Source organism: Acipenser ruthenus, chromosome 2, assembly GCF_902713425.1.
Source record: "Acipenser ruthenus chromosome 2, fAciRut3.2 maternal haplotype, whole genome shotgun sequence".
Classification (NCBI taxonomy): domain Eukaryota; kingdom Metazoa; phylum Chordata; class Actinopteri; order Acipenseriformes; family Acipenseridae; genus Acipenser; species Acipenser ruthenus.
The window spans coordinates 11975590-12002859 of NC_081190.1; the positions used below are offsets into that span (position 1 = coordinate 11975590).

A 27270-nucleotide genomic window follows, 5' to 3' on the forward strand; every position below is an offset into this window, starting at 1 on the left:
CAGCTTACTAAACATATTCCGGTTTTCTTGGAATACATCTCTAAAATTAGAGGAACTTTTTCATTAGAGTTGATGTGTCCCTTAAAGACAACACATCCTTCTTAGTGTATTTTGCATTTATATTATAAACTATACATTTTTCCACTTTCAATACCCATTTTCCTTCATCAATTTATTTGTTTACATATTTCAGATTTTTTCCAATTTTATTTAAGATGTTAGTAATTATTTATTTTTTCATGCAGGGAGGAAAAAGACAATTTCATATCTAATGTAATGTACAATACTGAATATATATATAGAAGTTGTTGCATGGAGTCCCAGCAACAGGGTAACTTTAAACATTTAATTAAGAATTATCTTGGATACAGGAAATGGTGACCTCATTTTGAAATGTATGCACAATTCTGAATTGTTAAAATAAAAAGAAGTTTCCAATCTGCTTTGAAAATGCATGGGAATGTACTGGCGGACTCCAGCCTATGGCCTCTAACCTGTTTCGAAGTAAATCAGGGACGCTAATGTGGACAAACAAGTCCTTTCCACACTGTCTGATCATCTCCTGGAGCCTCCATCCCTCTCCTCAACAGTCTAGCCATCCTCTCTCACTGGAGCCCCGGACTCATGCATTACAGCTCATTACATTCGATCCCAGGTTAGTCAAATGGAACTGCCAGCAATTCCCAAAGGCATGACTTCAAAAACCCGTCCATGTCAATGAAGTAAATCCCAGAGAGTCAGGTCACCCAGATCAATGATCAAAAGAAAACCCAGAAAACAACAGTACAAAGAACCAGGAAGAATATGAAGCACAGCAACTGCAATGAGCCAGTTCCTTCAGGAAATACAAGCATCGCGCAGCCCTCTGCAGCTCCTCAGCTCCGAGTCTGATTACTGCGCAGTCCTCTGCAGCTCCTCAGCTCCGAGTCCGATTACTGCGCAGTCCTCAGCTCCGAGTCTGATTACTGCGCAGTCCTCTGCAGCTCTGAGTCTGATTACTGCGCAGTCCTCTGCAGCTCCTCAGCTCCGAGTCTGACTACTGCGCAGTCCTCTGCAGCTCCTCAGCTCCGAGTCGGATTACTGCTGGAGGCCTTCATTGCTAAAGCTTATATTGCAGGTGACTCGCAGGATATATAGACACACCAGTCTTGAAGCTGTGCTTGCTTAGGTGCATCCCACTCTGTATGGTACAGCACAGCTAGAACAGGGTTACAATCACCAAAAGTAACTATTGAGTTGTTTGAGCAGTGCAGTACATGGGAAGTCTCTTTAATTAATGTGCTGTTGTCTGAACTTGCCCTGTTCAGCACTGCTACCGAGATCACTTTCTTCTCTATCATTTGGTACATGCCCCGGAGATTGTCTCAGACAGTGAACTCAACAGTGAAACAGCAAGTGGACACATAAGCAATGTAGTTTTATTGTGGTATAAGTTGAAACTGGAGCAGTGAAGAAGGAGAGATGGCAGGCACAGCCACAGCTGTTTTAAAAGCGGGAAGATGATTTCCTGTCCATCTGCAACAATTGTTTACCAAACTGTTGTAATGAACTCTTGTTTGATATGCAGAACAGGGAGCTGCTCTTACTTTGGAAACTGGGGAAAGCTGCCCCCTCTGATAGTCTGAATTGATCTGAGCTTTAGGTTTTGTTTGTTTGTTTTTTTTATTTTCCCAATACATCCCTATCACTCAGTGTCGATTCAACATGACCTTTGAACCCATTCTGTTACCCTGTTTACATTTGTCAACTAAAGATGAAACGTTTCAGTCAGCCATGATATGCTATTGGTCCTGTTTGAAGCAGCAGTCTTCAGTCACAGTGGATTAGCTGTTCCACACCATGGAGAAGCATTCCAAGTGATTTGGGGTTGAGCTGCTTGTTTATATAACTAACTTGCATGCTACAATCATCTATTAAAACACAAATAAAAAAAGTGCTGTTTTAGCTTCTGCTGTGGTTATATCCACCTTGAATCCATCCCAGACGCTCCTCTAGTTCGACGAGCCTGTATCTGAAGTCACGAGATGAAGCAGGGAGCTGCTGGGTTACAGTAACTGATATGTTGTCTCTTTCACTCCTGCAGCACACAGGTCTGTGCAGTTATTTACTTAACCTTTTGACTTCCACCATGTCACTGTTAAAATGGCTCTTTAACTTTGTTCTATAAAAGCTTTGTTATATCATTTTACAATCACACAGAACACCACATTGTTAACATAACCTAAGAGAAAACACAAGGAGATTCTGACAGGAAATCAGAATTCTGTAGCTTATGACAGCGTGTTGTGGTTGGTTTCATAACCAGTGCTGTCAAAAACAATAATCTCTTACACATACTGGATGTACTTTTAAAGAGAACACAATTTACATTAGGCAGGAGAATACAATTAGGAGCCCTCTTGTTTATTCAGCATAACTAATGGAACGTTCCACTGACTGTGCCAGACTTGTACACTGCAGGATTGATCAGGGGAAGGCAGGCTTGTACACTGCAGTATTGATCAGGGGAAGGCAGTGTACACTGCAGGATTGATCAGGGGAAGCCAGGCTTGTACACTGCAGTATTGATCAGGGGAAGGCAGGCTTGTACACTGCAGTATTGATCAGGGGAAGGCAGGCTTGTACACTGCAGGATTGATCAGGGCAAGGCAGGCTTGTACACTGCAGGATTGATCAGGGGAAGGCAGTGTACACTGCAGGATTGATCAGGGGAAGCCAGGCTTGTACACTGCAGGATTGATCAGGGGAAGGCAGGCTTGTACACTGCAGGATTGATCAGGGGAAGCCAGGCTTGTACACTGCAGGATTGATCAGGGGAAGCCAGACTTGTACACTGCAGGATTGATCAGGGGAAGGCAGGCTTGTACACTGCAGGATTGATCAGGGGAAGCCAGACTTGTACACTGCAGGATTGATCAGGGGAAGGCAGTGTACACTGCAGGATTGATCAGGTGAAGCACCACTTGGTGTACACTGCAGTATGGGCTCAACCCACAGGCTGGAGCTGAACACCCATCCCATCAAAAACACACAGCTTCTGTGGAGTTTCATATTGCACTGGAGTAAATCTTACGCAGAATAAATGACCTTAAAACAAACGTTCCCAATGTTCAATTCAAAGAAGTCTTAAAACATTGTACTGACTTTTCCAGTTTTTTTTTAATCTACCACCCTTGACGAAGAAATTCACAGAAGAGGTGGTGTGACAAATGGAAAACAAATTGTATTAAAGGAACCTTTTCTTTAACAACAATATATTTTTTGCTACACACAAGGGAATACTTTAAATGAAGACCATTCGAAGGCCACCAGTTCAATGCCAAGGGTAAACCACAAGGCTCAGGGCCAACTATGATGTAATGTAGCTTATCCGCATTGGAGAAGCACTGTTCCCACTTACTGTGTGCTGTGCACCACGCACTACACATACATCCTCAACCACAGAGACAGAGAGCACAACCATGCTACAGATACATCCTCAACCACAGAGAGCACAACCACGCTACAGATGCATCCTCAACCACAGAGAGCACAACCACGCTACAGATACATCCTCAACCACAGAGAGCACAACCATGCTACAGATACATCCTCAACCACAGAGAGCACAACCATGCTACAGATACATCCTCAACCACAGAGAGCACAACCATGCTACAGATACATCCTCAACCACAGAGAGCACAACCATGCTACAGATACATCCTCAACCACAGAGAGCACAACCACGCTACAGATACATCCTCAACCACAGAGACCACAACCACGCTACAGATACATCCTCAACCACAGAGAGCACAACCACGCTACAGATACATCCTCAACCACAGAGACCACAACCACACTACAGATACAGATACATGCACGGCACTCTCACATTAATGAAACTGAGAGTCATTCCCTTTGTATTCAGAGCCGCATGGCACTCTCACATTAATGAAACTGAGAGTCATTCCCTTTGTATTCAGAGCGGCATGGCACTCTCACATTAATGAAACTGAGAGTCATTCCCTTTGTATTCAGAGCGGCATGGCACTCTCACATTAATGAAACTGAGAGTCATTCCCTTTGTATTCAGAGCCGCATGGCACTCTCACATTAATGAAACTGAGAGTCATTCCCTTTGTATTCAGAGCGGCATGGCACTCTCACATTAATGAAACTGAGAGTCATTCCCTTTGTATTCAGAGCCGCATGGCACTCTCGCATTAATGAAACTGAGAGTCATTCCCTTTGTATTCAGAGCCGCACGGCACTCTCACATTAATGAAACTGAGAGTCATTCCCTTTGTATTCAGAGCGGCATGGCACTCTCACATTAATGAAACTGAGAGTCATTCCCTTTGTATTCAGAGCGGCATGGCACTCTCACATTAATGAAACTGAGAGTCATTCCCTTTGTATTCAGAGCGGCATGGCATGCTCACATGGATGTACCGTACTGTGGGCCTCTTGTTTCCAATGGTTCTGGTTATGCACTGATCCACCAGGATGAGCCCCACACTGTTATTGTGCTTTTTATTATAAAATGAAAGGTTCCGTGATTGAGGAATAATTCAATGTACCTAAAACAGCAACAGGACAGGACACAGAAACAACCTTGTGTTTCCTTTGTTGCAGTTGTAGATGCGAAAGCAATTTATTAAGAACTTTGTGGAATTGAAATCCACCAAGCAACAAAAGCGTAACTGTTAACTGCTCGTTTCAGATATGTAAATACTTTGAAAATCACAAGTGGGAATGCTGGGAGGTCTAAACAAATCCTGCATGCTGGTGAGACAGCTACACAGTGTCTTAGAGCAAGCTGTTTGTTCTTACATTAGAGTCCTGACTGGATGTCTAAAAACACCAAACACCCAAACTAATGGTAACAGTTCAATATTAAAGATCATCACATGCCATGCTATGAAAATGAGTATCTTACAGAAATAGTTATTCAGAATTGATAAACAGAAAATCCACTAAACTACACTGTGTACAGGTAGCAAGGAGTGCAGCTGTTAGACTGACGCTGTTACACTGTGTACAGGTAGCAAGGAGTGCAGCTCTTAGACTGACGCTGTTACACTGTGTACAGGTAGCAAGGAGTGCAGCTGTTAGATTGACACTGTTACACTGTGTACAGGTAGCAAGGAGTGCAGCTGTTAGATTGACGCTGTTACACTGTGTACAGGTAGCAAGGAGTGCAGCTGTTAGACTGACGCTGTTACACTGTGTACAGGTAGCAAGGAGTGCAGCTGTTAGATTGACACTGTTACACTGTGTACAGGTAGCAAGGAGTGCAGCTCTTAGATTGACACTGTTACACTGTGTACAGGTAGCAAGGAGTGCAGCTCTTAGACTGACACTGTTACACTGTGTACAGGTAGCAAGGAGTGCAGCTGTTAGATTGACACTGTTACACTGTGTACAAGTAGCAAGGAGTGCAGCTCTTAAGACTGACACTGTTACACTGTGTACAGGTAGCAAGGAGTGCAGCTCTTAGACTGACGCTGCTTAATGTCATATATAGTAGAGCAGCTTATCGTTTTTTGTCTGCATTATTTATGGCTTTCTCTTGTGGTCTTTTACAGCATGTAGAGATTTGTGCCATTAACTGAAGTTGGCGTGACAGAACACAGAAACACATTGCTGCTGGATACTCTAGGGAAGGCAGGCCAGTATCTGGAACAGAATGAGCCCATGCAGTGTGAGTGTTCGTTGATATCTATCACTTCCACTGTTGAGTCATACCCTTTACTAATACTGAAGGGTTCGAGTCTCTCTCTTCCTCTTATCTGAAGTACTGAACCCTAACCCTAACCATACATTGCCATCAAATGTGAAAACAACTTCTTTGTACCTTGTGAACAATACTTTGTATATTTTATCGAGCTGGTAATATTTTTTGTCCCCAAATCTAGCCCTTTTTACCTGATTTCTGAAGGACATTTGCAAATATCTATCAAATACCCCTCAGAACACTGTGAGAGTCAGATTTCCATTAAGCTTAATTATCTGGAATGACAAGTGACACAAGCTATAGAACAATATTATTTGGTAAATATCTAGTACAGACATGCTTAACAACACCACATATCTAATGCAAATGTAGAAGTTATACAACATTCCACCAATAAAGGGGTCAATAATGAACCCAGGTGGAAATACCAGTCGTATGAATTGTAGCGCTGATAGGGCAGCGCTGAGACCATTAATAAAACCTCATTATGGTGGATACTCTTCTAGTCTTGTGCACTGCTAGAAGTCTCTATGTAAAGACCATGCAGTCTTAGCTTATCGAATCCATCGTGATGACAATAGCTGTGCAGTACAGGAAAGCCGTGTCTCGGAAGCCTCTGCTGTATAAACAGTGTCCAGCTCCTCTGAAACTCTCACAGCTCAAGCTGATTTTAAAGCAGGTGAAATAGACCCCGGAACGATCTCCCTGGCTGTCACAGCCCTCCCAGCATCCTCTCTGCCTGTGCTGTTCAGAGTGGCGGTACTACTGGGGGCAAATGAGGTTGGAAGCTTCTCAGGCTGTTTCAGCGGGACTTCTGATTCCCACCTAAACAGAAGGAGGAACAGCACTCTTAAATTCCAATGCACAGGGTGTCAGTAGAGGATACATCTTTTTAAATGTACATCCATAAAGTATACGATACTGCAGCTTTAAAAAAAAACAAAAAAAAAAACACTACAGTACAGTACAGCAATCTAAAATGTTGATAGCAAGCACAAATTATACGATGAGTGTTTAAAAACAGCTAAATCAGTCAATCCACTTTCACTAACATCATTCACGTGTGGCTGAATTACAACAAAACTACTTTAAATAGCCAAGCTTAATGGATAGATTTAGAGCAGTAATACGCTGGGATTGCCTGAACTGACCTTTACATGTACATGCCTACGTAGAACTAGACAGTTTACAGTTCAGCAATAATAAATAACACCACCACCACCAATATGATCCTCTCAATCACACAAATCCTCAGAAGAGGACGCACCCGTGCAGTGTAAACATTTACAAACTACACCAACGTATTGCAACAAAACATCCACCTACTACTTCCGGGACCCACAAACAGATACAGTAACTTCTTCAGAATGTTTGAACACATTCTGAACTAGTCCTGCCAACTGATAAACAAGGAGTGACTGACGCGGGGTCACCCAAATCAGGGCCAGCAGAACATAAAGCCAGCAGGCGCTCTAACGCCCCCCTACAGTTGGGATTTGCATGCATACATGTTCTGGCCAAGTTCAAACTATTGCAACATTTTTAAATGAAAATATATATCTTAGATGGCAACCAATCCTAACCTCACATATACATGTGCACCGGTTGCATCCCAATTTCTATTAGTGTCCTGGAGAGAAAACAAGACATCTACCCTCTCAATTGATCTGTGTTAACCATTGCAGTGCCATTCAGGGGCCTCTCAATTGATCTATTATTGTACGTGAATACATCGTGTGGAGGGGTTCTCTTATTGTATAAGTGAATACGTTGTGTGGAGGGGGTCTCTTATTGTATAAATGAATACGTTGTGTGGAGGGGGTCTCTTATTGTATTATAATTATTTGTTTATTTAGCAGACGCCTTTATCTAAGGAGACTTACAGAGACTAGGGTGTGTGAACTATGCAGCAGCTGCAGAGTCACTTACAACTACGTCTCACCCGAAAGACGGAGCACAAGGAGGTTAAATGACTTGCTCAGGGTCACACAATGAGTCAGTGGCTGAGGTGGGATTTGAACCGGGGACCTCCTGGTTACAAGCCCCTTTCTTTAACCTCTGGACCACACAGTGTATAAGTGAATGCGTCGTGTGGAGGGGGTCTCTTATTGTATAAGTGAATACGTCGTGTGGAGGGGGTCTCATTGTATGTACAAGAGGTGTCATCTTGTGCAGTTTGGGCGAGAGGAAATGAATGGTTGATTTCTCATATGGGATTTACAATCAGTGTTTTGTTTTAACAGAAACTATTAACCTTTTTCCCCACTCTTAACTTGATGAAGAGAAGAGAGAAAAGAGAAAAGAGAAGAGTTTGATGCTTACAGGGCTACCAGAGTGCATTATTGTTCCCTTTTAGCCGAAGCGTACTCACTTTCTTTTTCCTTGATGATTCACTCATTTACAGGGTTGCTTCACGGAGTGGAAACATTTCATTGATTAAATGATTTGTTGTTGTTGTTTATTATTCTTATCCCTCTGCAGAGGCCGTGTTATGAAATACAGGATATACTGTGACGCAGGCAGTGGATACAAAACATCTCCTTGATGCCCTGTGAATAACCCTTTAAACTTCCTTCAGCAAAACCTCGACCTGTGGAAGCGGAGCAGGGCATTTTAACTGGCTTTCTTCACACTGTAGAAATGCAGCCTCTTCCCCTCGGAGAACAAGCACATGTTGGGTTTGGAAGCTTACCTCTTGTAGAGAGCGGGCAGCTGGCTTGTCTTGATGGTTGGCCAGTATTAAGAAAGGCAGTATGCAGAGCTGGGGGTGCTGCAGGGCTGAGTGAAGCTCGTTTCTTGCGATTTCTAGCTCCTCTTCTGAAGAAGCACTGTCCAGTACGAATATCACCCCTTGGGAGCCTTGGTAATATCGACTCCAGTACTTCTTGATATTGTCAGCCCCTTACAAAGCAAAGCAAAGACGTTATTGGCTTATTTAACAGCAGTCTTGAACAGTTTCATGCAGATGTAACTTATGAGTTGTAGCTTTGTGAATGTGTGAGTTTGTAATGTACAGGAGAATATCAGCATTACAAACACATTGGGAGGGTGTTCATAAGTACACTAAATCAGAGATCAGATACCTATGTGTTACCTTCCCTACCGAGTCACATACACTACCTGCAATCAGATCTGCATGCGTCCGATTGACACCGAACCCTAACCTCTAACCCCTAACCCTAACACTCCCCACTGTGTCACATGCACGACATGCAATCAGATCTGCATGCGTCCGGTTCACAGAACCCTAACCTCTAACCCCTAACCCTAACCCTAACACTCCCCACTGTGTCACATGCACGACATGCAATCAGATCTGCATGTGTCCAGTTGACACAGAACCCTAACCTCTAACCCCTAACCCTAACCCTAACACTCCCCACTGTGTCACATGCACGACATGCAATCAGATCTGCATGTGTCCAGTTGACACAGAACCCTAACCTCTAACCCCTAACCCTTACACTCCCCACTGTGTCACATGCACTACATTCAATCAGATCTGCATGTGTCCGATTGACACAGAACCCTAACCTCTAACCACTAACCCTAACACTCCCCACTGTGTCACATGCACGACATGCAATCAGATCTGCATGCGTCCGGTTCACAGAACCCTAACCCTAACACTCCCCACTGTGTCACATGCACTACATGCAATCAGATCTGCATGTGTCCGGTTCACAGAACCCTAACCTCTAACCCCTAACCCTAACACTCCCCACTGTGTCACATGCATGACATGCAATCAGATCTGCATGCGTCCGGTTCACAGAACCCTAACCTCTAACCCCTAACCCTAACACTCCCCACTGTGTCACATGCACGACATGCAATCAGATCTGCATGCGTCCGGTTCACAGAACCCTAACCCTAACCCTAACACTCCCCACTGTGTCACATGCACTACATGCAATCAGATCTGCATGCGTCCGGTTCACAGAACCCTAACACTCCCCACTGTGTCACATGCACTACCTGCAATCAGATCTGCATGCATCCGGTTGACATACAGACATATGTTCAGATGCATGCCCAGCCACCACCAGTAGGGGATGAGCATTCGAGAATTGCTTGTAAATTAAATTTGAGAAAATGCTTTTATCCTGTTTTGGTTAGGAACATAATTTCCAAATGCTTTAACCTAAATCTTTAACCTGAGGAATATTATGAACAAAAACTAATGTGAAATGCCATTTTAATTAAAATGGCCAGTTTGAATAAACTGGCCAGAAGGTTCTGTACATTTCCTGGCTCATGTTGATGCAGGTGATAAGTAACGGTCACTTCAAATCTACATCTTTAAGCAAGTTTCCAATCAAAACAACCTGAGCTCTTGTTTCCCACTGGATTGCAAATTATTAACAGATCTTTGTCAACTGGAACAATCCCAACTGCTTTTAAAACTCCCGTGGTTAAGCTATTACTCCAAAAAATCTCATTTAGATCTACAGTTTCGTGCAATTTTAGACTGATCTCCAAATTACCTTTTATAGCGAAGATCATGGAGAAGGCAGAAGCCAATCAACTTAATATGTTTCTTTAGAACAATAAAGTTGCCTTAAAAACTGGGTAGGGTTGTCTGGAACTGTACTAAACTGCTTTAAATTATATCGTACTAATAGACGGAATTTTGTTTCCTTGGGAGATTCAGCATCAGGGTTATTTACAATTACCTGTAGCGTAAACATAGTGTACATTTTCACAGCTATGATGATGATACACAGCTTTATATTTCTGTGAAACCTGGGGACACCTCTGCGGTCTCTGATTTAATTCAGTGTCTGAATGATGTAAAAATCTGGATGTCTCCATTTTCTACAATTAAAATCAGATAAGACAGAAGTTTGCATTTTGCAAATTCCAGCAACAACTGTAATTTGCCAATTCTCTAATAACAGAGTTGAGTAATTTAAATTCAAACCTAAAATCAGAGGCCAGAAATGTGGGATTCATATTTGATTCTGATTTATGTTTTGAGGCTCATATCCGTAATGGTCACCAAAGTATCTTTTTATCATCTATGAAATACTGCTAAGATTAGGTCTTGTCTTTCATTGTCTGATTCTGAGACGCTAATTCATGCTTTTGTGACCACATAACTCCTGTGCTGGCTTCTCTACGCTGGCTTCCTGCAAGATATACTCATTATAAGATCCTACTTTTGACTTATAAAACACATCACGGCCCGGCACCTGATTATCTAAAGAGCTGTTGTCCCTGTATGTATCTAGACGTGCTTTAAGGTCGGCTGATTCTGGTCTTCTGTCCCTCCCATAGATTAAGACAAAAAGTAAATGAGAAAGAGCTTTCAGTTACAATGCTCCCAGCTTATAAACTACCATCTGATATTAGAGATGCAGAGTCACTTCATATTTTTAAAACCAAGATTAAAAACTCACTTTTTTTAGACTAGCATTTTATAGACAATGTTAAGTGTTCATCTCTTTTTATTTCTCTACTAATATTGATGTTTTTTATTTTTTGGTGTTTTGATTTATTTTACTACAACTTGTTCATATTCCTGTTTTTGTATTGTTTTAATTCATTTTATTGTAATTCTTTGTTTTTATTGACTTTTTAAAGCGCTTTGATATACTGTTGTATGAAAGGCGCTATATAAATAAATAACCATACTTGCTTACTTAACAACCAATCAACAAAGGGTATTCCACTGGTTTGTGTTTCCAAAGACATTTACCACTTTACAACATTAAACATACACCACATTACAGCTATTTACACCAATAAAACCCACATTACAGCTGCAATTAATACACGTAACTGCAGTGTTTTCAGATTTCCTGTCCTGGCAGATTACAAAGAGTTACAGTTTATTCATCCCATGTTAACATCGCATCAGGTTTCATTTAGCTAGGCACTATATTATAATTAGGGCTTCTAGTTTTGAGGTTTTATTTTTGATCACGTGACGTCCCTTTAAACATATTTTGAGCCGATTCACTTTCTTAATCAAACGCTAATTACCAAAGGAAGTTGTTTCTTTTTACCCTCATGTCTTGATTGAGTTAACAAACGACGTGCATTGATCTCACCTGATTCTATTTCCTGCATTTCGTTCCGACTCAGATCGCCGAATTCATCTTATTAATTTCCACTGCGTTAGTTTCTAGTAGTGCATCACTAATTTAAACAATCTGGTATTCAGTTAAGGCTTAACAACCATTAATTAAGGTTTAAAGGGAGGGAGAGAGATGGAAAATAAAAACCAAAAACTAGAAGCCCTAATTATATACCGTACAGCTATGGCTAAAAGTGTTGCATCACCCTATAGAATCAACTAGTTTTGCTTCATAAAGTTGAATGAAACCTGCTGAATAATGTTACGTTAATATATTGAATTACATACCGCTTTGTAGTTGTCCATATACTTAAGGAATATACTTAACTAGTTAAAATTTTCTTCCACAAAAAAACTGTTCAAATTGCATTTTGGGCCCAAGACTTCACAGCTAATGTATTTCATTATAGTAGATCCTAGGTTGGGGAGTTATTGGCAGCTCTGACCAGTAACATCATCATCTCGTGAGACTGACAGCTACAGTTCAGTGCATACCAGCATGCTGAGTGCATGAAGTTCATGCTGTGATTTATAGTCTGGTAGTGAGAGCTACAACCTGACGAACCACCAGCACATTACTGAGTCCTGAGACAATGTGCTAGCAGCTTTCTATGTGGCCCTCACTGGAGGAACATGGAAGTGAAGTCATTCTAGCAGGAGTTATGTCATCCAACAGAAACTCCACGTGGAGTTCCCAGCAATGTCAAGCAGCAAATCATAACAAGCTCTAGTCCCTTCTTCTATCTTGTGCTGTAATCACTTTCGGTGTTTAATTCTCAAGGCAGGTTCGATGCTTTTTAAAACATGTCTTCATTGATGACCGGTCCTTGTTAAGCAGATTGCTTAATCCAGTGGTTCTCCAACAGGAATAAAGATACTTTGTAAGCAAGGATTCTGAGTCAGGTAAAGCAGGCAGTAATTCCCATACCCATTACTTGTTAAAGTGTAGTGTATTACAGAAACAGCTCCTCAACCTTACTGGATTGCTGACTGCATTGTCGTCTCTCACTCGCACAATTAGACAGCTTATTACTCTTTTTCTTCAAGTTATCTTTGTCTGTTTTGACTTCTGAAATTCTAGGAACATTGAGAATGTCAGCATATCATCCTATATGGCACACAAGCATTTCACCACAGCAACGAACAGTCATTAAATGGAAGAGAAGACGAGGCATTGCACATTATCTGCTCACCACTAGAGGTCACAGTTTCCCAATGGCCAATTCTTAGCTCCCGAATTTCTGACCACGCTCTTGTGTATGCTGGTATTGAAAAATACAAGGTTTAAAGGTTCAGGTAAAGTACCAAGAGGTGTCAGGACAGAAGTATTTAAAAAAAAAAAAAAAAAAAAAAAAGGATTGTCAGCTAGAGTGACTATAGACCAGCTTTGTGGGGTCCCCAGATGACAATTTGAGAACCACTGATACAGACATGGCGAATTAATTGAAGTCACTTTATATCCAACGACAGCTGCATTGCATTTTCTTACCAAACTGAACATCCCTGGGTTGTTCCATCATCCTGTTACTCGTTACACAAAGGCACAGAGATCCTGTAGCCTGAACGGCTAGTCGAGAATTAAAAATGTTGCAGCATTAGATTTTAAGGGAATTTTTCTGATTGTCTTACGGGCAGATCACTGGTTGTCTGCAAACAAAACTGATTTTCCGCAACACAAAAAAATGAATTATATATATTTCATATTTTTGGAAGATGCAAGCCCACTTTTTTGTTTAAAAAAATAAATGAACAAGCACCGTATGTACGTGAAGATCACAACCGAGAGTTTATAGTAAGATCCGATCTGTTCATTTACATGCTCGCTCAGTTGATACATATCTCATTCGCTGACATACACAGCTACACGTAAATGCTTTGTCCATACACAACCAAACAGTACACAGATCATGGCAGATTTGTACTTTCACTACATGACATACTGCATTTTTAAAAGGAAATAAAGGCAGTGCCTAACCAAATGTGTTTTTACATCCATTTCCAAGATTTCACAGATGTTTGTTAAAATTTACGACTTTCACGATTTCCGTGACCTCTGTGACAAAATCGTATCCTTACTTATAATATATGATTCACCAAAAGATACAGTGTCTACTGCACATATCAACCTATAGTAAAAGCCCTTGGAATGTGAAATCAAGTCAAGGTGGTTCCTCAGGGTGTCAGCACATTATATACTGACCTTGAGATAATACTGGAATATAGCTTCAAAATCACTGCTCAGTTGTACAGCACATTGAGTATTAGTATTAGAACATCATATTCATTGAAAGAGCTATATGTTTGGGAATTAAGTCTAGAAGAAAGATCTTCAAATTTGCTTCCATTATTAATTAACATTTGTAAAAATGGCAACAAAAAAAAGAAAAATCAAATCTTGGCAAGAGCAGTGAGGTGTGGTAACAGAAAAAAAGTCTGACTCCTGATGAACCTGCATGCTTGTCAAGTGACACAGCGCGTGTGCATTTCTGTTGAAGGGATGCTGGCACTAGGAATAGCCAGTGCACACATCCACGTCATGTGCCAGCAATGTCTGCATCCCAGCAAGTCTGGAATACCTGCAGGATCACACTTTGTTTAATTGCCACAGCAAACCCCTAGGAAAATGTACAGATAGTTCTGTTTCACCTTCCTATCACTGTCTGAATGATAGAAAAGGACATTCAAATGTCATCAGACCTGCCTACGTTTCACAACCAAATCACATGGCAATCCGTCCTGAACCCTTTGAGCACTTCTCCAGCCCTTCAGTGCTAATCAGCTTTACTTTGTGCTCGTCACTCTTACCAAGTTTAGGAAGAACGTTGCCTCCTCTGAATGGGACTCTTCTCTAAAGCACATTACACTGCTGCGTTCAGCACACCTGTCATGTGCCTCATGCCTCACAGGAATCAGAAATGATCAAGGTCTGGAAAACTGGCCTCATCCTCCGTCATATGCTGTCATTCCTGTCTAGTATTTCATCGTAGAGAAGGGTGGCTTGTTTTTGTTTCTCTTATTCTACCTGGAAAGGCATGTTTTTACAGGACTCGAGGTTGACTTGAGACAACTTGAGTTACTTGTGAAAACAACCCGCATCAAGTTTACCATGGTTATTGTACTTTAATAATTGCTCCTATCTGTATTATGATATTCTGTAATGTGATACATTATAATTAAGGCCCTGTGAAAATCGCGATTTCACAGGCTGGGCGGAAATTGTGAAATTAGCCCAATACCGCGATTTGTACAGTATTCTTAAGAAATAAAAATAATTTCATAATTATTTGTATTTCATACAAAAAATAAAAGAAATCACATTAACGAAACTGTACAGCTCTGCTATGTGCCTGTGTGTAATATTCGCCATGCACACAGTGCTGTGCAATGATTATGTCATTTCACTCTATGTAATCTAAGAGGGAAATTAAATTACTACACACTGTATATGAGAAAATGGACGTCTCTAAAAAGGCTAAAAAATGTGTCTGCAGGAGATCACGTAAAGCAGTATCCAGCAGGAGTTTTACACAGCGATGGAGGTAAACTCTTGTTTTGTATGTCCTGCAATGTTACTGTAGATCACTACCGAAACTCATCTGTTGACAGGCATTTAGATTCACCGAAAAGAGAAAGGCGGAAATCCAGATTAGTACAGTGACTGCTTTACTTGCAAAGAAACAGTAAACGATGACTTCCATATTCCAAAAGTCCACTTATTAAATTTTGACCTAACAGAGGCGTGCGTTTGTGCAAATATCCCTTTTGAAAAATTGGACAACCAAAAGTTACGGAAATTCGTCAGACAGAGTGTAGCAAATGGTGGAGTGATTCCTTCATCAGCCCAGCTGAGACATGAATACTTACCTAAAGTTTCCGAGTATCACAAGCAGGAGATTATGGATTTGGTAAAACAGTCTGGTTGCTTGTCAGTGGTCACACTGACGAGTCGACTGATGCCCAAGATCAGCATGGGTTACACATTTTATTTGTTTTGCAAGACCTAAATGGTGAACATGCACCTGACGTACTAACTGAAAGCTGTCCTTGCAGATACACTTTACCTGCAGGCTGTTAATTACAACACTGTTTCACAAGCTACTGTAAAGTGCTTGAGTAACTTTGATGTCAGTGCATTTATCTGTATATTTGCTATTTAAAAAAAATAAAAATAATCTTTACACGTAATTTATTTTATATTTTATGCACATTCCGTGAAATTACGATACTTTACCCGTGACAATGCCATGAATTTTAAAGAAAATGTCCGCGATTTTCACAGGGTCTTATTTATAATGTGATAACTTGTAATGTGATACCGTATTACTTCGAATTTAAGACCGTCCAAATTTATCACCCTCAATTTGAGGAAAAAATAAAACATCAAATAAATATGCATTTACAAAGATACTACCTCAGTTATGCTGTTGTATCGTACAAAACTGACACGAAACAGTGTTGTTGTAGATTAACCACGAAGCTTGTTTATTGTGCTGCGGACTGTATAATACTTAAGATGGCGTCTCTGTCATACACACACCACCACTCACTTACAGCATCACACATCCTGGCAACAGCAAACACAACACAACACTCCACTGCATCAGGCAACATGTAACCCAGCAACCACAACCGCATTGAACATTGCTTGGTATGTCAGAAAATACGGGGGTCTGATCAGAATTTCCGATCTGTCCAAGCTGGTACTGTTTGTTAGAAATGCTGAAATTGTAAACGTTTCTCTTGGAATTCCTCAGGAAGCTTGGTTTGTTTTTTCTCAGCCGTGTCATATTGCTGCGTGTGTACTCGGGCAGATGCCTTTGTTGTCTTTTCTCAGCAGTAAGTCACGTTGCTGTTTGTGTACTTGGGTAGCCACGTCTTTTGTTGGCGATTTTAATACACGCATCACTATACTGTACTCCAATTTACGAAGCAGGCTATTTTTGAGAAGCAAAAAATGATTAAAAAAGTGCATCTTAAATTCGAAGGAATACGGTATTTTATAATGCGATATTTTGTAACAACTGTAGTCGCCCTGGATAAGGGTGTCTGCTAAAAAAATAAATAATAATATTAAGAAATAAATAATAAATAATGTACACAGGAATGTTGTAGTTTCAGGTTGATAAGGGTTACCACGGTTTTACCATTTATTACCATACTTATATTGTCCTTTCTTGAACTGTACTTTATTATGCTTCGCTATATTATTACAATTTAAAGTCAGAGTAGCAGAATAAAGAAAAGCAGAGGGAGTGTTTGACATTATCATAGACACAAATATTCCTTAACATGACTTCCCAGAGCAGGTAACAGTGCAGGGCTCCCCCTTCATAAGGCATCCCTTTATACAAGGGCTCCCACTGGCCCCATAATGCTATTCCATTGGCCTTTGCATTCTCAGCATACAGCTGAACACGAAGAGCAGGGCATGTAACTACAGTGTTCAAAACATACTATACTGACCAATGGGTGTTAGAATAATCTTTTACAGTAATGGAATATTAGTTTGTACAAATTAAACAATTGCAGAAAACTGAGCATTGAAAATTGTAAGGGTTACAGGAACACCCTGCACTGTTTACATGAAACGAATACCCTTTTCTATGCTGTATCCTGTGCTGTCCGTATCGCATTTTAATCATAATTTTGCGTCGATATTTTTATTAATACACAATGGGTCATAAATCCCCTGGGAAATACATCTTTCAGCTTTTACTCAAAATCGTTCTCAAGAGAAAGAGGTTCTCTAATAAGCACCATGCTGTACCAGTAGAGCTCCCTCCTCAAGAAGGCTTGTCCTTTCAATCACAGCACCAGCATTGTTGCATTGACCGGATACACCAGGATTCATTATAATCACAGCACCAGCATTGTTGCATTGACTGGATACACCAGGATTCATTATAATCACAGCACCAGCATTGTTGCATTGACCGGATACACCAGGATTCATTATAATCACAGCACCAGCATTGTTGCATTGACTGGATACACCAGGATTCATTATAATCACAGCACCAGCATTGTTGCATTGACCGGATACACCAGGATTCATTATAATCACAGCACCAGCATTGTTGCATTGACTGGATACACCAGGATTCATTATAATCACAGCGCCAGCATTGTTGCATTGACTGGATACACCAGGATGCTCACAGGAGAATTTTTTTTTTGCGAATGCCGTAAAGCAAAAGTTGAGGAATTCATGTCTGGCGGATTTATGACAGATGATGTGTGAATACAAATATCAAAAACAACCAAGATTATGATTAAAAATATATTGCTGTGATATAGACAACCCAGGATACAATAGGTTTCTTGTGCACACTGCAGCATGTTCCGTCACACTTTCAGAAAGGACTATCCCACAGAGGTTTGCTTAGAACAGTTAGATTAACAATGTTACCTCCAAGTTCCTTTACATTCAGGATTGCGTTCTGGAATGGAACTGCTTTGATGCTAAAACCTGAAAAGAGATGTCAGAATACAATTAGACTCCTACGGATTCTATTACATCATGCATGGATTGTCTGGGGTCACAGAATACAATTAGACTCCTACTGATTCTATTACATCATGCATGGATTGTCTGGGGTCACAGAATACAATTAGACTCCTACTGATTCTATGACATCATTCATGGATTGTCTGGGATGGAAAATGTACTTCAACAGACATTTCAGGAATATATGTATGTCCTCGTACCTGTTCACCCATAACCCCTGATCAAAAAGCTTTGAGTGGGCCGGGTCATGGGCCCATACATAACTAGGATGTTAAACCTATGCTTAGGAAACACTCATTTCTCAAATTACTATTTACAAAATCGGGTAAGCTAATATTATCCCATTGTTTGTTTGTTATACAAAAATGTTACACTTTATGAATAACCAGAAAATTCATGACAGGATATTAGCGGAAGGATAATTCTGAAATGCACAGGTTTTTACCCACAACAGGCAACTTTCTTACCAAACCAACCTTTATTACACGTTATACAGCGGTTGTGGGTAAACTATATCCTTGATGCTGCCAAATGACTGATTTATTGTACCTGCCCATTTTGTACAAACAATGCATTATTGCAACGTGACTCACAAGGAGAGTGAAATTTGCAGAAAGCCCTTCGTATCAGTGATAGGGGTTGTGAAACAGCAGATGAACCATCCTGTGTGTGCTTCCCAGTGTATTGGAATACACTGGGGACCCCTGCAGTAAGCTTTGGGAACTCATTCACATTTAGATTTGGTTGTTAGCTTATTTTATCAAAGGCTCCATTAGGTAACCACCCACTCAATACTTGAATACAAGTACATTGCCAGTTCTTTGTGTAGTTTTTTATTTTGTTACAAAAGGAAGACCGATATATAAAGCTAGTGGGTTGCTTTTTATTTCTAATAATATGTGAGTCTCTAGAGATGTTATTGCGTGCAATTACACAACACAGAAGCCCTATTAACAGCAAGTGCATGGGCAAAGACACACTTTAACAGCACAGCATTAGAAAGGAACTGCTTTACCTGTTCCTAGCTGCAACAAAGTTGTTTCTGGGTAGTTTTGCTCTTTTTCAAATTGCCTTTGAGCTTGTTGTGAAGGTTTTATGTGAGGATTGTATACTGTAGCCCAAGCGGTTTACCTTACCTGTGGTAGGCACAACTGTTTCTGTGCCTTCACTACAAAGACGTGAAAGCAGACTGGTCTTGCCAGAGCCCGTCAGACCAATGCAAACCACATCATACTCCGGTCTCGGAGGAGGAGGTCCTTTGCAGCAGAGTGCTCTGAAACACTGGAGAAAAAATACAAATATCACAAAGGGGTGTTTATTATGCACTTGCATTCATTTTCAGAACAGGTACACAAACTGGTCTATCAGTACATGAATCACAGTTTGTGGCTGGAAGCCATTTCAGCAAATGCAGTGTGAACTGTGAATGGGATGTTTAAAAGTAATGTGGAAATATCAACATCTACAACTAAATGAGAAAGTAAAAGCATAATTTCAAAAATAAACTTTTTTAGATCATAAAAGTGATTGAATCCATTTCTCAATCTTGAGTGGCTAAAATGACTGTGGAGCTACACTGTATAGCTGGCATGTTCAAGATCAGTAGATCCAGGGGAGGAAGGGATCCTTTCAGCTGCTTGTTTCAGGGGACAAGGAAATCAGCAAACAAAAAAACTAACTTAATAAACCAAAGAATATACAGTAGCTCTCACAGAACAGAAGAGCAAGACATGTAGGCACCAGTACTCCTAGCTTGTATCATATTATGCCTAAAAAACAATCTTGAGTATAAGCTTCATGTTGCATGTGTTGTGTTTTGTATTGTATGATGTGGAAACGCCCAAATTGGGCAATACTGTACGATATCCTGGTGCTACAACTTCACTCCTCTGTCTTCAATCACATCTCCACTCCACTGTTCCACTGGCTTCAATCCCATCTACACTCCACTGTCTTCAATCACATCTCCACTCCACTGTTCCACTGGCTTCAATCCCATCTACACTCCACTGTCTTCAATCACATCTCCACTCCACTGTTTCACTGGCTTCAATCCCATCTACACTCCACTGTCTTCAATCCATTCTACACTCCACTGTCTTCAATCCCATCTACACTCCACTGTTTTCAATCACAACTCCACTACACTGTCCCACTGGCTTCAATCACAACTCCACTACACTGTCCCACTGGCTTCAATCACAACTCTACCCCACTGTCTTCAATCACAACTCCACTCCACTGTCCCACTGGCTTCAATCACAATTAGCTGGGTAGGTGTTGCTTCTTTAGCTACCATGATGTTGTTGCTGGAAATTTATGCCTAGAAATATTAAGAATGCTGAAAGTAAAAACAAAGCAATCTGCCATGCCTTTGAAAACACACTGACATTTTTATTTATGTTATGCTTTTAATTAGATTGGATGCATTTAGATTGTGTTTTATGGCGTTTCTGTAAAATGCCTTGAGACATTACCTCATTGTTTTTTCAGTTGTATTGCTGATTGGTTGGGTTTTATGGTAATGAATAATCTCTCTCATATATATATATATATATATATATATATATATATATATATATATATATATATACACATATATATATATACACACACACACACACACACACACACACACACACACACTGGTTTGCAGAAGTATTCACCTCCCTGCAAAGTTTTCACATTTTGTTGGCACCTGAGCGTACTCCACAAAGCTTTCAAATGAGACTTTACGTAGAATCTACACAAACTACTCCACATTGATAAAATTAAAAAATGCATATAGAATATAAATAAGTAAGATTTACAGGGAAAAGCAGATTAATCTCAGTTGCATAAGTATTCAACTGCTTTGCTACTGCAGCCCTAAATCAGCTCAGGTGCAAATTATTTGTTTGAAAGGTCACAAAATTAGTGAAATGGTTTCAGCCTGTGTGTACTCAAAGTGGTATAATTTGTAGATAATTTCCCTCAGGTATATAAAGACTTTCAAGCTGCAACTCACATAGTGATTCAACAAAGCAACCATGAAGACCAAGGAGCTTTTGAAACAAGTCAGGGATAAAATGGTAGAGAGGCATAGAGCAGAAGAAGGGTACAAGAACATTTCAAAGGTGCTGATTATCCCTCTCAGCACAGTGAAGTCCACCATTAAGAAGAGGAAGATGCATCATACCACCCAGACACTACCCACATCAGGTCGCCCTCCCAAACTGAGCAACCAGGCAAGTAGGAAACTGGTTCGACATGTCACTCTGAAGCCAACAATGACCTTGAGAGATCTGCAAAGTTCTGTGTCTGAGATGGGAATCAGTGTTCACACATCAACAATAAGCCGGTCCCTACACAAAGCTGGCCTGTATGGACAGGTGGCAAGAAAGCAGCCATTACTCAGAAAACCCTCATCTTAAAAGTACATATGGAGTTTGCAAAAAAGCATGTAGATGATATTGCAGACATGTGGAAAAAGGTTTTGTGGTCAGACGAGACAAAAATTGAACTTTTCGGTCTAAATTCCAAGCGTTACATCTGGCGCAAGCCCAACACTGCACATCACCCAGTCAACACCATCCGAACTGTCAAGCATGGTGGTGGCAGCATCATGTTATGGGGATGCTTCTCTTCAACAGAGACTGGGAAGCTTCTCAGGATAGAGGGGAGAATGGATAATGCAAAGTACAGGCGAATCCTTGAGGAAAACCTGTTTGAGTCAGCCAAAACTGGGGAGGAAATTCACATTTCAGCAGGACAATGACCCGAAGCACAAAGCCAAAGCCACAATGGAGTGGTTGAACAAGAAGAGAATTAATGTTCTTGAGTGGCCCTGTCAAAGTCCTGACTTTAATCCAATCGAAGATTTATAGCAAGACTTGAAGATTGCAGTCCATTGACGATCCCCAACAAACTTATCTGAACTGGAGCAATTCTCCTGTGAAGAATGGGCAAACATTTCACCATCCTACTGTGCAAAGCTAGCAGAGACCTAGCCAAAAAGACTCATAGCAGTAATTGCTGCAAAAGGTGCTTTTACCAAGTACTGACTTAAGGGGCTGAATACTTATGCAACCAGTACATTTCATTTTGTACATTTTCTTTGCGTTTTGCTGACATTTAACCTTCTCCCCATATAATAGCATATATTATTTGTAATTCAACAAAATTCTACATTATTGGTTCTGCAAACCAATAATGTAGCATACATATACACAGTGCCTATAGTAAGTATTCTCAATCAGATTCAAGTCCGGGCTTTGACTGGGCCACTCTAGGACATTCACTTTCTTGTTTTTAAGCCACTCCAGTGTCACTTTGGCTGTGTGCTTGGGGTCATTGTCCTGCTGAAAGGTGAATCTCCATCCCAGTCCAGACATAACGCTTTGCATTTAGGCCAAATAGTATCTTTGCTTTGAATGTACTACCCAACTGTGGGAACTTACAGAGATAGGTGTATTTAATCTGAAATCATGTGAAACACTTTTATTACACACAGATGCACTCCATTTAACTTGTTGTGTGAATTCTGAAGGCAATTGGTTCCACCTGAGCTTATTTAGGAGTGTCATAGCAAAGGGGGCGAATACTTACTGTATCTATTGAAGACTTTTCAGGTTGTTATTTTTAATTGATTTCTTTTTTCACCCCCCCATTTTTTCACACATTGAAAGTGTTGAGTAGGTTGTGTAAATCAAAGAAAAAAAAAATCCCATTTAAATGCATCGATTTCAGGTTGTAACACAACAACCTGTGAAAACGTCCAAGGCGGGGTGAATACTTACTATAGACACTGTGTGTATATATCTGTGTGTGTGTGTGTATATATATATATATATATATATATATCTCAATGAGACTTCTGCACCTGTTAACAGGTAGTTTGGCCCACTCTTCCTGAGCAAACTGCTCCAGCTGTCTCAGATTTGATGGGTGCCTTCTCCAGACTGCAAGTTTCAGCTCTTTCCATAGATGTTCGATAGGATTCAGATCAGGACTCATAGAAGGCCACTTCAGAATAGTCCAATGTTTTGTTCTTATCCATTCTTGGGTGCTTTTAGCTGTGTGTTTTGGGTCATTATCCTGTTGGAGGACCCATAACCTGCGACTGAGACAGAGCTTTCTGACACTGGGCAGTACGTTTCGCTCCAGAATGCCTTGATAGTCTTGAGATTTCATTGTGCCCTGCACAGATTCAAGGCACCCTGTGCCAGGCACAGCAAAGCAGCCCCAAAACATAACCCAACCTCCTCCATGTTTCACTGTAGGTATGGTGTTCTTTTCTTTGAAAGCTTCATTTTTTCGTCTGTGAACATAGAGCTGATGTGACTTGCCAAAAAGCTCCAGTTTTGACTCATCTGTCCAAAGAACATTCTCCCAGAAGGATTGTGGCTTGTCAATATGCATTTTAGCAAATTCCAGTCTGGCTTTTTTACGTTTTTCTTTCAAAAGTGGAGTCCTCCTGGGTCTTCTTCCATGGAGCCCACTTTCGCTCAAAAAGCGACGGATGGTGCGATCAGAAACTGACTTTCCTTCACCTTGGAGTTCAGCTTGTATCTCTTTGGCAGTTATCCTTGGTTCTTTTTCTACCATTCGCACTATCCTTCTGTTCACTCTGGGGTCGATTTTCCTCTTGCGGCCGCGCCCAGGGAGGTTGGCTATAGTTCCATGGACCTTAAACTTCTTAATAATATTTGCAACTGTTGTCACAGGAACATCAAGCTGCTTGGAGATGGTCTTGTAGCCTTTACCTTTACCATGCTTGTCTTATTTTCTTCCTGATCTCCTCATACAACTCTCTCCTTTGCTTTCTCTGGTCCATGTTCAGTGTGGTGCACACAATGATACCAAACAGCACAGTGACTACTTTTCTCCATTTAAATAGGCTGAATGACTGATTACAAGATTGGAGACATGTGTGATACTAATTAAAGAAACTAATTAGTTTGAAATATCACTATAATCCAATTATTTATTATCTTTTCTAAGGGGTACCAACAAATGTGTCCAGGCCATTTTAGAATATCTTTGTAGAATAAGCAATAATTTATCTCTTTTCACAGCTTCTTTGCTTTATTCTATGACATACCAAAGGCATGTAAGTATACATGATAAAATAGCTTTTAATTTCATCACTTTTCAGGAGGAATGAAGCATTATTTCAATGAGCTGTAAGGGTACCAACAAATTTGAGCACCTGTGTATATATATATGTGCCCAGTCCCTGACCACATTCCGGCGCCTCCTTAAGACTCACCTCTTCAAACAGCACCTGTAGAACTCCTCTGTTGTATCCTGGGACACTATCACCCTTCATTTAAATATGCTTTATTTTGCTCTTATCTGCCCCCTATTTTACTGCATTTAATCCTGTACCTCAGAATATTGTAATCTCCCAAGTGTTTAATCTGTAGTATTTTGTACTTAATCATATCCTGATGTAACTATCACTACTTAATCATATCCTGATGTAACTTTCACTATTATCTGCTGTATTATTGAATTGTGGTTTGTCACACTTGAGAATTATTGTATTTCTTGTTCTTATTGTATGACTTATATTGTAACACTTGAATGTATTTGTATTTGCTTGCGATTGTAAGTCGCCCTGGATAAGGGCGTCTGCTAAGAAATAAATAATAATAATAATAATAATATATATGATTTACATTACATGAGAGTAGGTGTTAAAACGTCATGCTGATACTGGACTCAGCTCTTGCCAAGATAAGTACCAACTAAGACATAGCTTATTTTACTGTAAACAAATGTGATCCATCTGTGTTTCCTTCCATCTGATGATGTAGATATCCTTCTGCCTGGTGTTGATGGCTGAAGTGTAATACTGGCTCCAGGGATCAGCCTATTTTGCCTCCCTGGCACATCAGCACACACAACGGCTGCAATGCTGGCTCCAGGGATCAACCACAGTGCGGCCTTCCTAGCGCATCAGAATGACAACCGTCTGGACTGAGCTGAGTAGGGTACTTCTCTGGGGTCTTCAAGTGGGCATCTTCCATCCTTGGTGACAGTGATTCTGGCGTCCCAGCATCACCCCCCTCCGTCCCCCACTCAGCTAAGCTTCTCTAGTATACTGTATCCTTGAATAAACATAATTGTGATCATATAACAAGCTGCTTCACATGATTTATTTTGATTGTTTTGTATATGTATTGTCCTCAGTGATTGAGCACCATTGACATTTGGTCCGCTTTTAAGAATCAATCGCTTATAAGAATCAAATCTGTTTATATATATATATATATATATATATATATATATATATATATATATATATATATATATATATATATATATATATATATATATATATATTGTTGTGACCGGCCGGCACTCATGACTTTTCAAGCGCTAAATTTTAATAACAAAAACAAAAACGAAAATGAAAACAAACACCTAGCTCTTACGAGCCCTAACTAAACATGAGCAGGAACCTACTCTATATAAGCCGGACAGCTAAGCTGTTTACCGGCTGAAAACAAAACACACAGTTTTCTTTATCTACACAAAAGTAACACACAGTACCTCTCTGTGACGGCTCAGCAGCAGGGTACACCTCCTGCTTCCTTCTACTTAGCGGCCCAGTGCAGACTGACTGCACCTCTTAAATACCCTGCACCTGGTTCTAATTTACAATTACTTCCAGGTGCAGGGGATAATTAACAATAAAATAATTAAACAAAACGTGCATACGCACATGTTTTATGCAGGGAGGATATTACCCCCCCTCCCTGCTGTGTTATATATATATATATATATATATATATATATATATATATATATATATATATATATATTAGCTCAAAGAGCCAGCTGCCCAACGTTTCGATATATATATATATACATATATATATATATATATATATATATATATATATATATATACACACACAGTATATATTCCAGTCTGTAGCAGTGTAGATAGTTAGTTCACAATGAATTTCACTGTTGTGATAAAAAGTTAGCTTTATAGCTGCCTCAAGGCTCTCCTTCTTCACAATTTAATAAAGACATCAAGACAGCAAACATCTCCTGTAATTAGACATTGTGGCAAAGGGCCAGCATTGGCTCCATAGCAAAGCTTTGACAGCAGTTTTAACGAGCGAAAGCAGCAGACACCCAGCACAGCTGGAATGAATTCATACTGAAATGCACCACATTCAATCGCTAAATCAAAGTGTAACCTACAGAACAGATTTAATACACATACAACCATGAAGATCTCAGAATGAGTAACAGTGATCAGTAACAATAATCCCACTGGGCTCTTCATTAAATAGCAGATTGGTCTGCCTTGTGCCACAGTTATGGGCTGGACCCCACATGTCTTTAAGAATGGTGGTCCATTACTCCGGGAGTACGGACCACAAGTGGGGCACGTGGAGGATTGCAACCGCAAAACTAGACTTTAAAATGAATTATTTTCTTGAAAGCGACCCTGTGTCTGTCCATCTTATCAGGGTTGACATTAAGCTTTGTGGAGTTGACTTGAATCAGCCATTTGTAAAACGGACCAGAGGAATTGTGTGGTTAGATGGCTTTTTTTTTTTTATTTGCAGCATAAAACAACTTCCCTTAGTGCTCTGTTGAACTAGAAAGCAGCCGTTTTCCCTTCATACAGTAGAAATGGGAATTGTACAAAGGTTAAAAGAAGGGCTTGCTCTCCCTCACTCTGTATGAGCATATTGCAAACAATGAGCTTGAAGACTGGCAGCACTATCTGGGATAGTGCTGGTTGTAATCTGGCAGCACACACTGCAGTGTCTATTGTTCATCATTTTCCTATTGCTGGTCTCGGCTATGCCAAGATACTCCTCGCAAACTCGCTCTGCAGCACAAGATGTGAAACAGCTCATTGTGAACCAGGCCTCTCGCAGATAGGACATCAGCTTGTGGATTCTCTTTCAACTGGCTGAGCGCAGACCCTGGGAACATGCCTTCTGT

General features: G+C 40.4%; 1 protein-coding gene across 1 annotated transcript in view; it reads right to left on the reverse strand.

Moving 5' to 3' along the window:
* The window catches only part of LOC131697844 (ADP-ribosylation factor-like protein 15), a 109766-nt gene that overhangs the window by 63967 nt on the left and 18529 nt on the right, over positions 1–27270 (reverse strand). Inside the window, exons 2-4 of the mRNA XM_058989467.1 lie at positions 19449–19593; positions 18214–18273; positions 8415–8623 (exon numbers count right to left, since the gene is read on the reverse strand). Coding sequence (XP_058845450.1) covers positions 8415–8623; positions 18214–18273; positions 19449–19593 — 414 coding nt within the window. The remainder of the gene's footprint in view (positions 1–8414; positions 8624–18213; positions 18274–19448; positions 19594–27270) is intronic.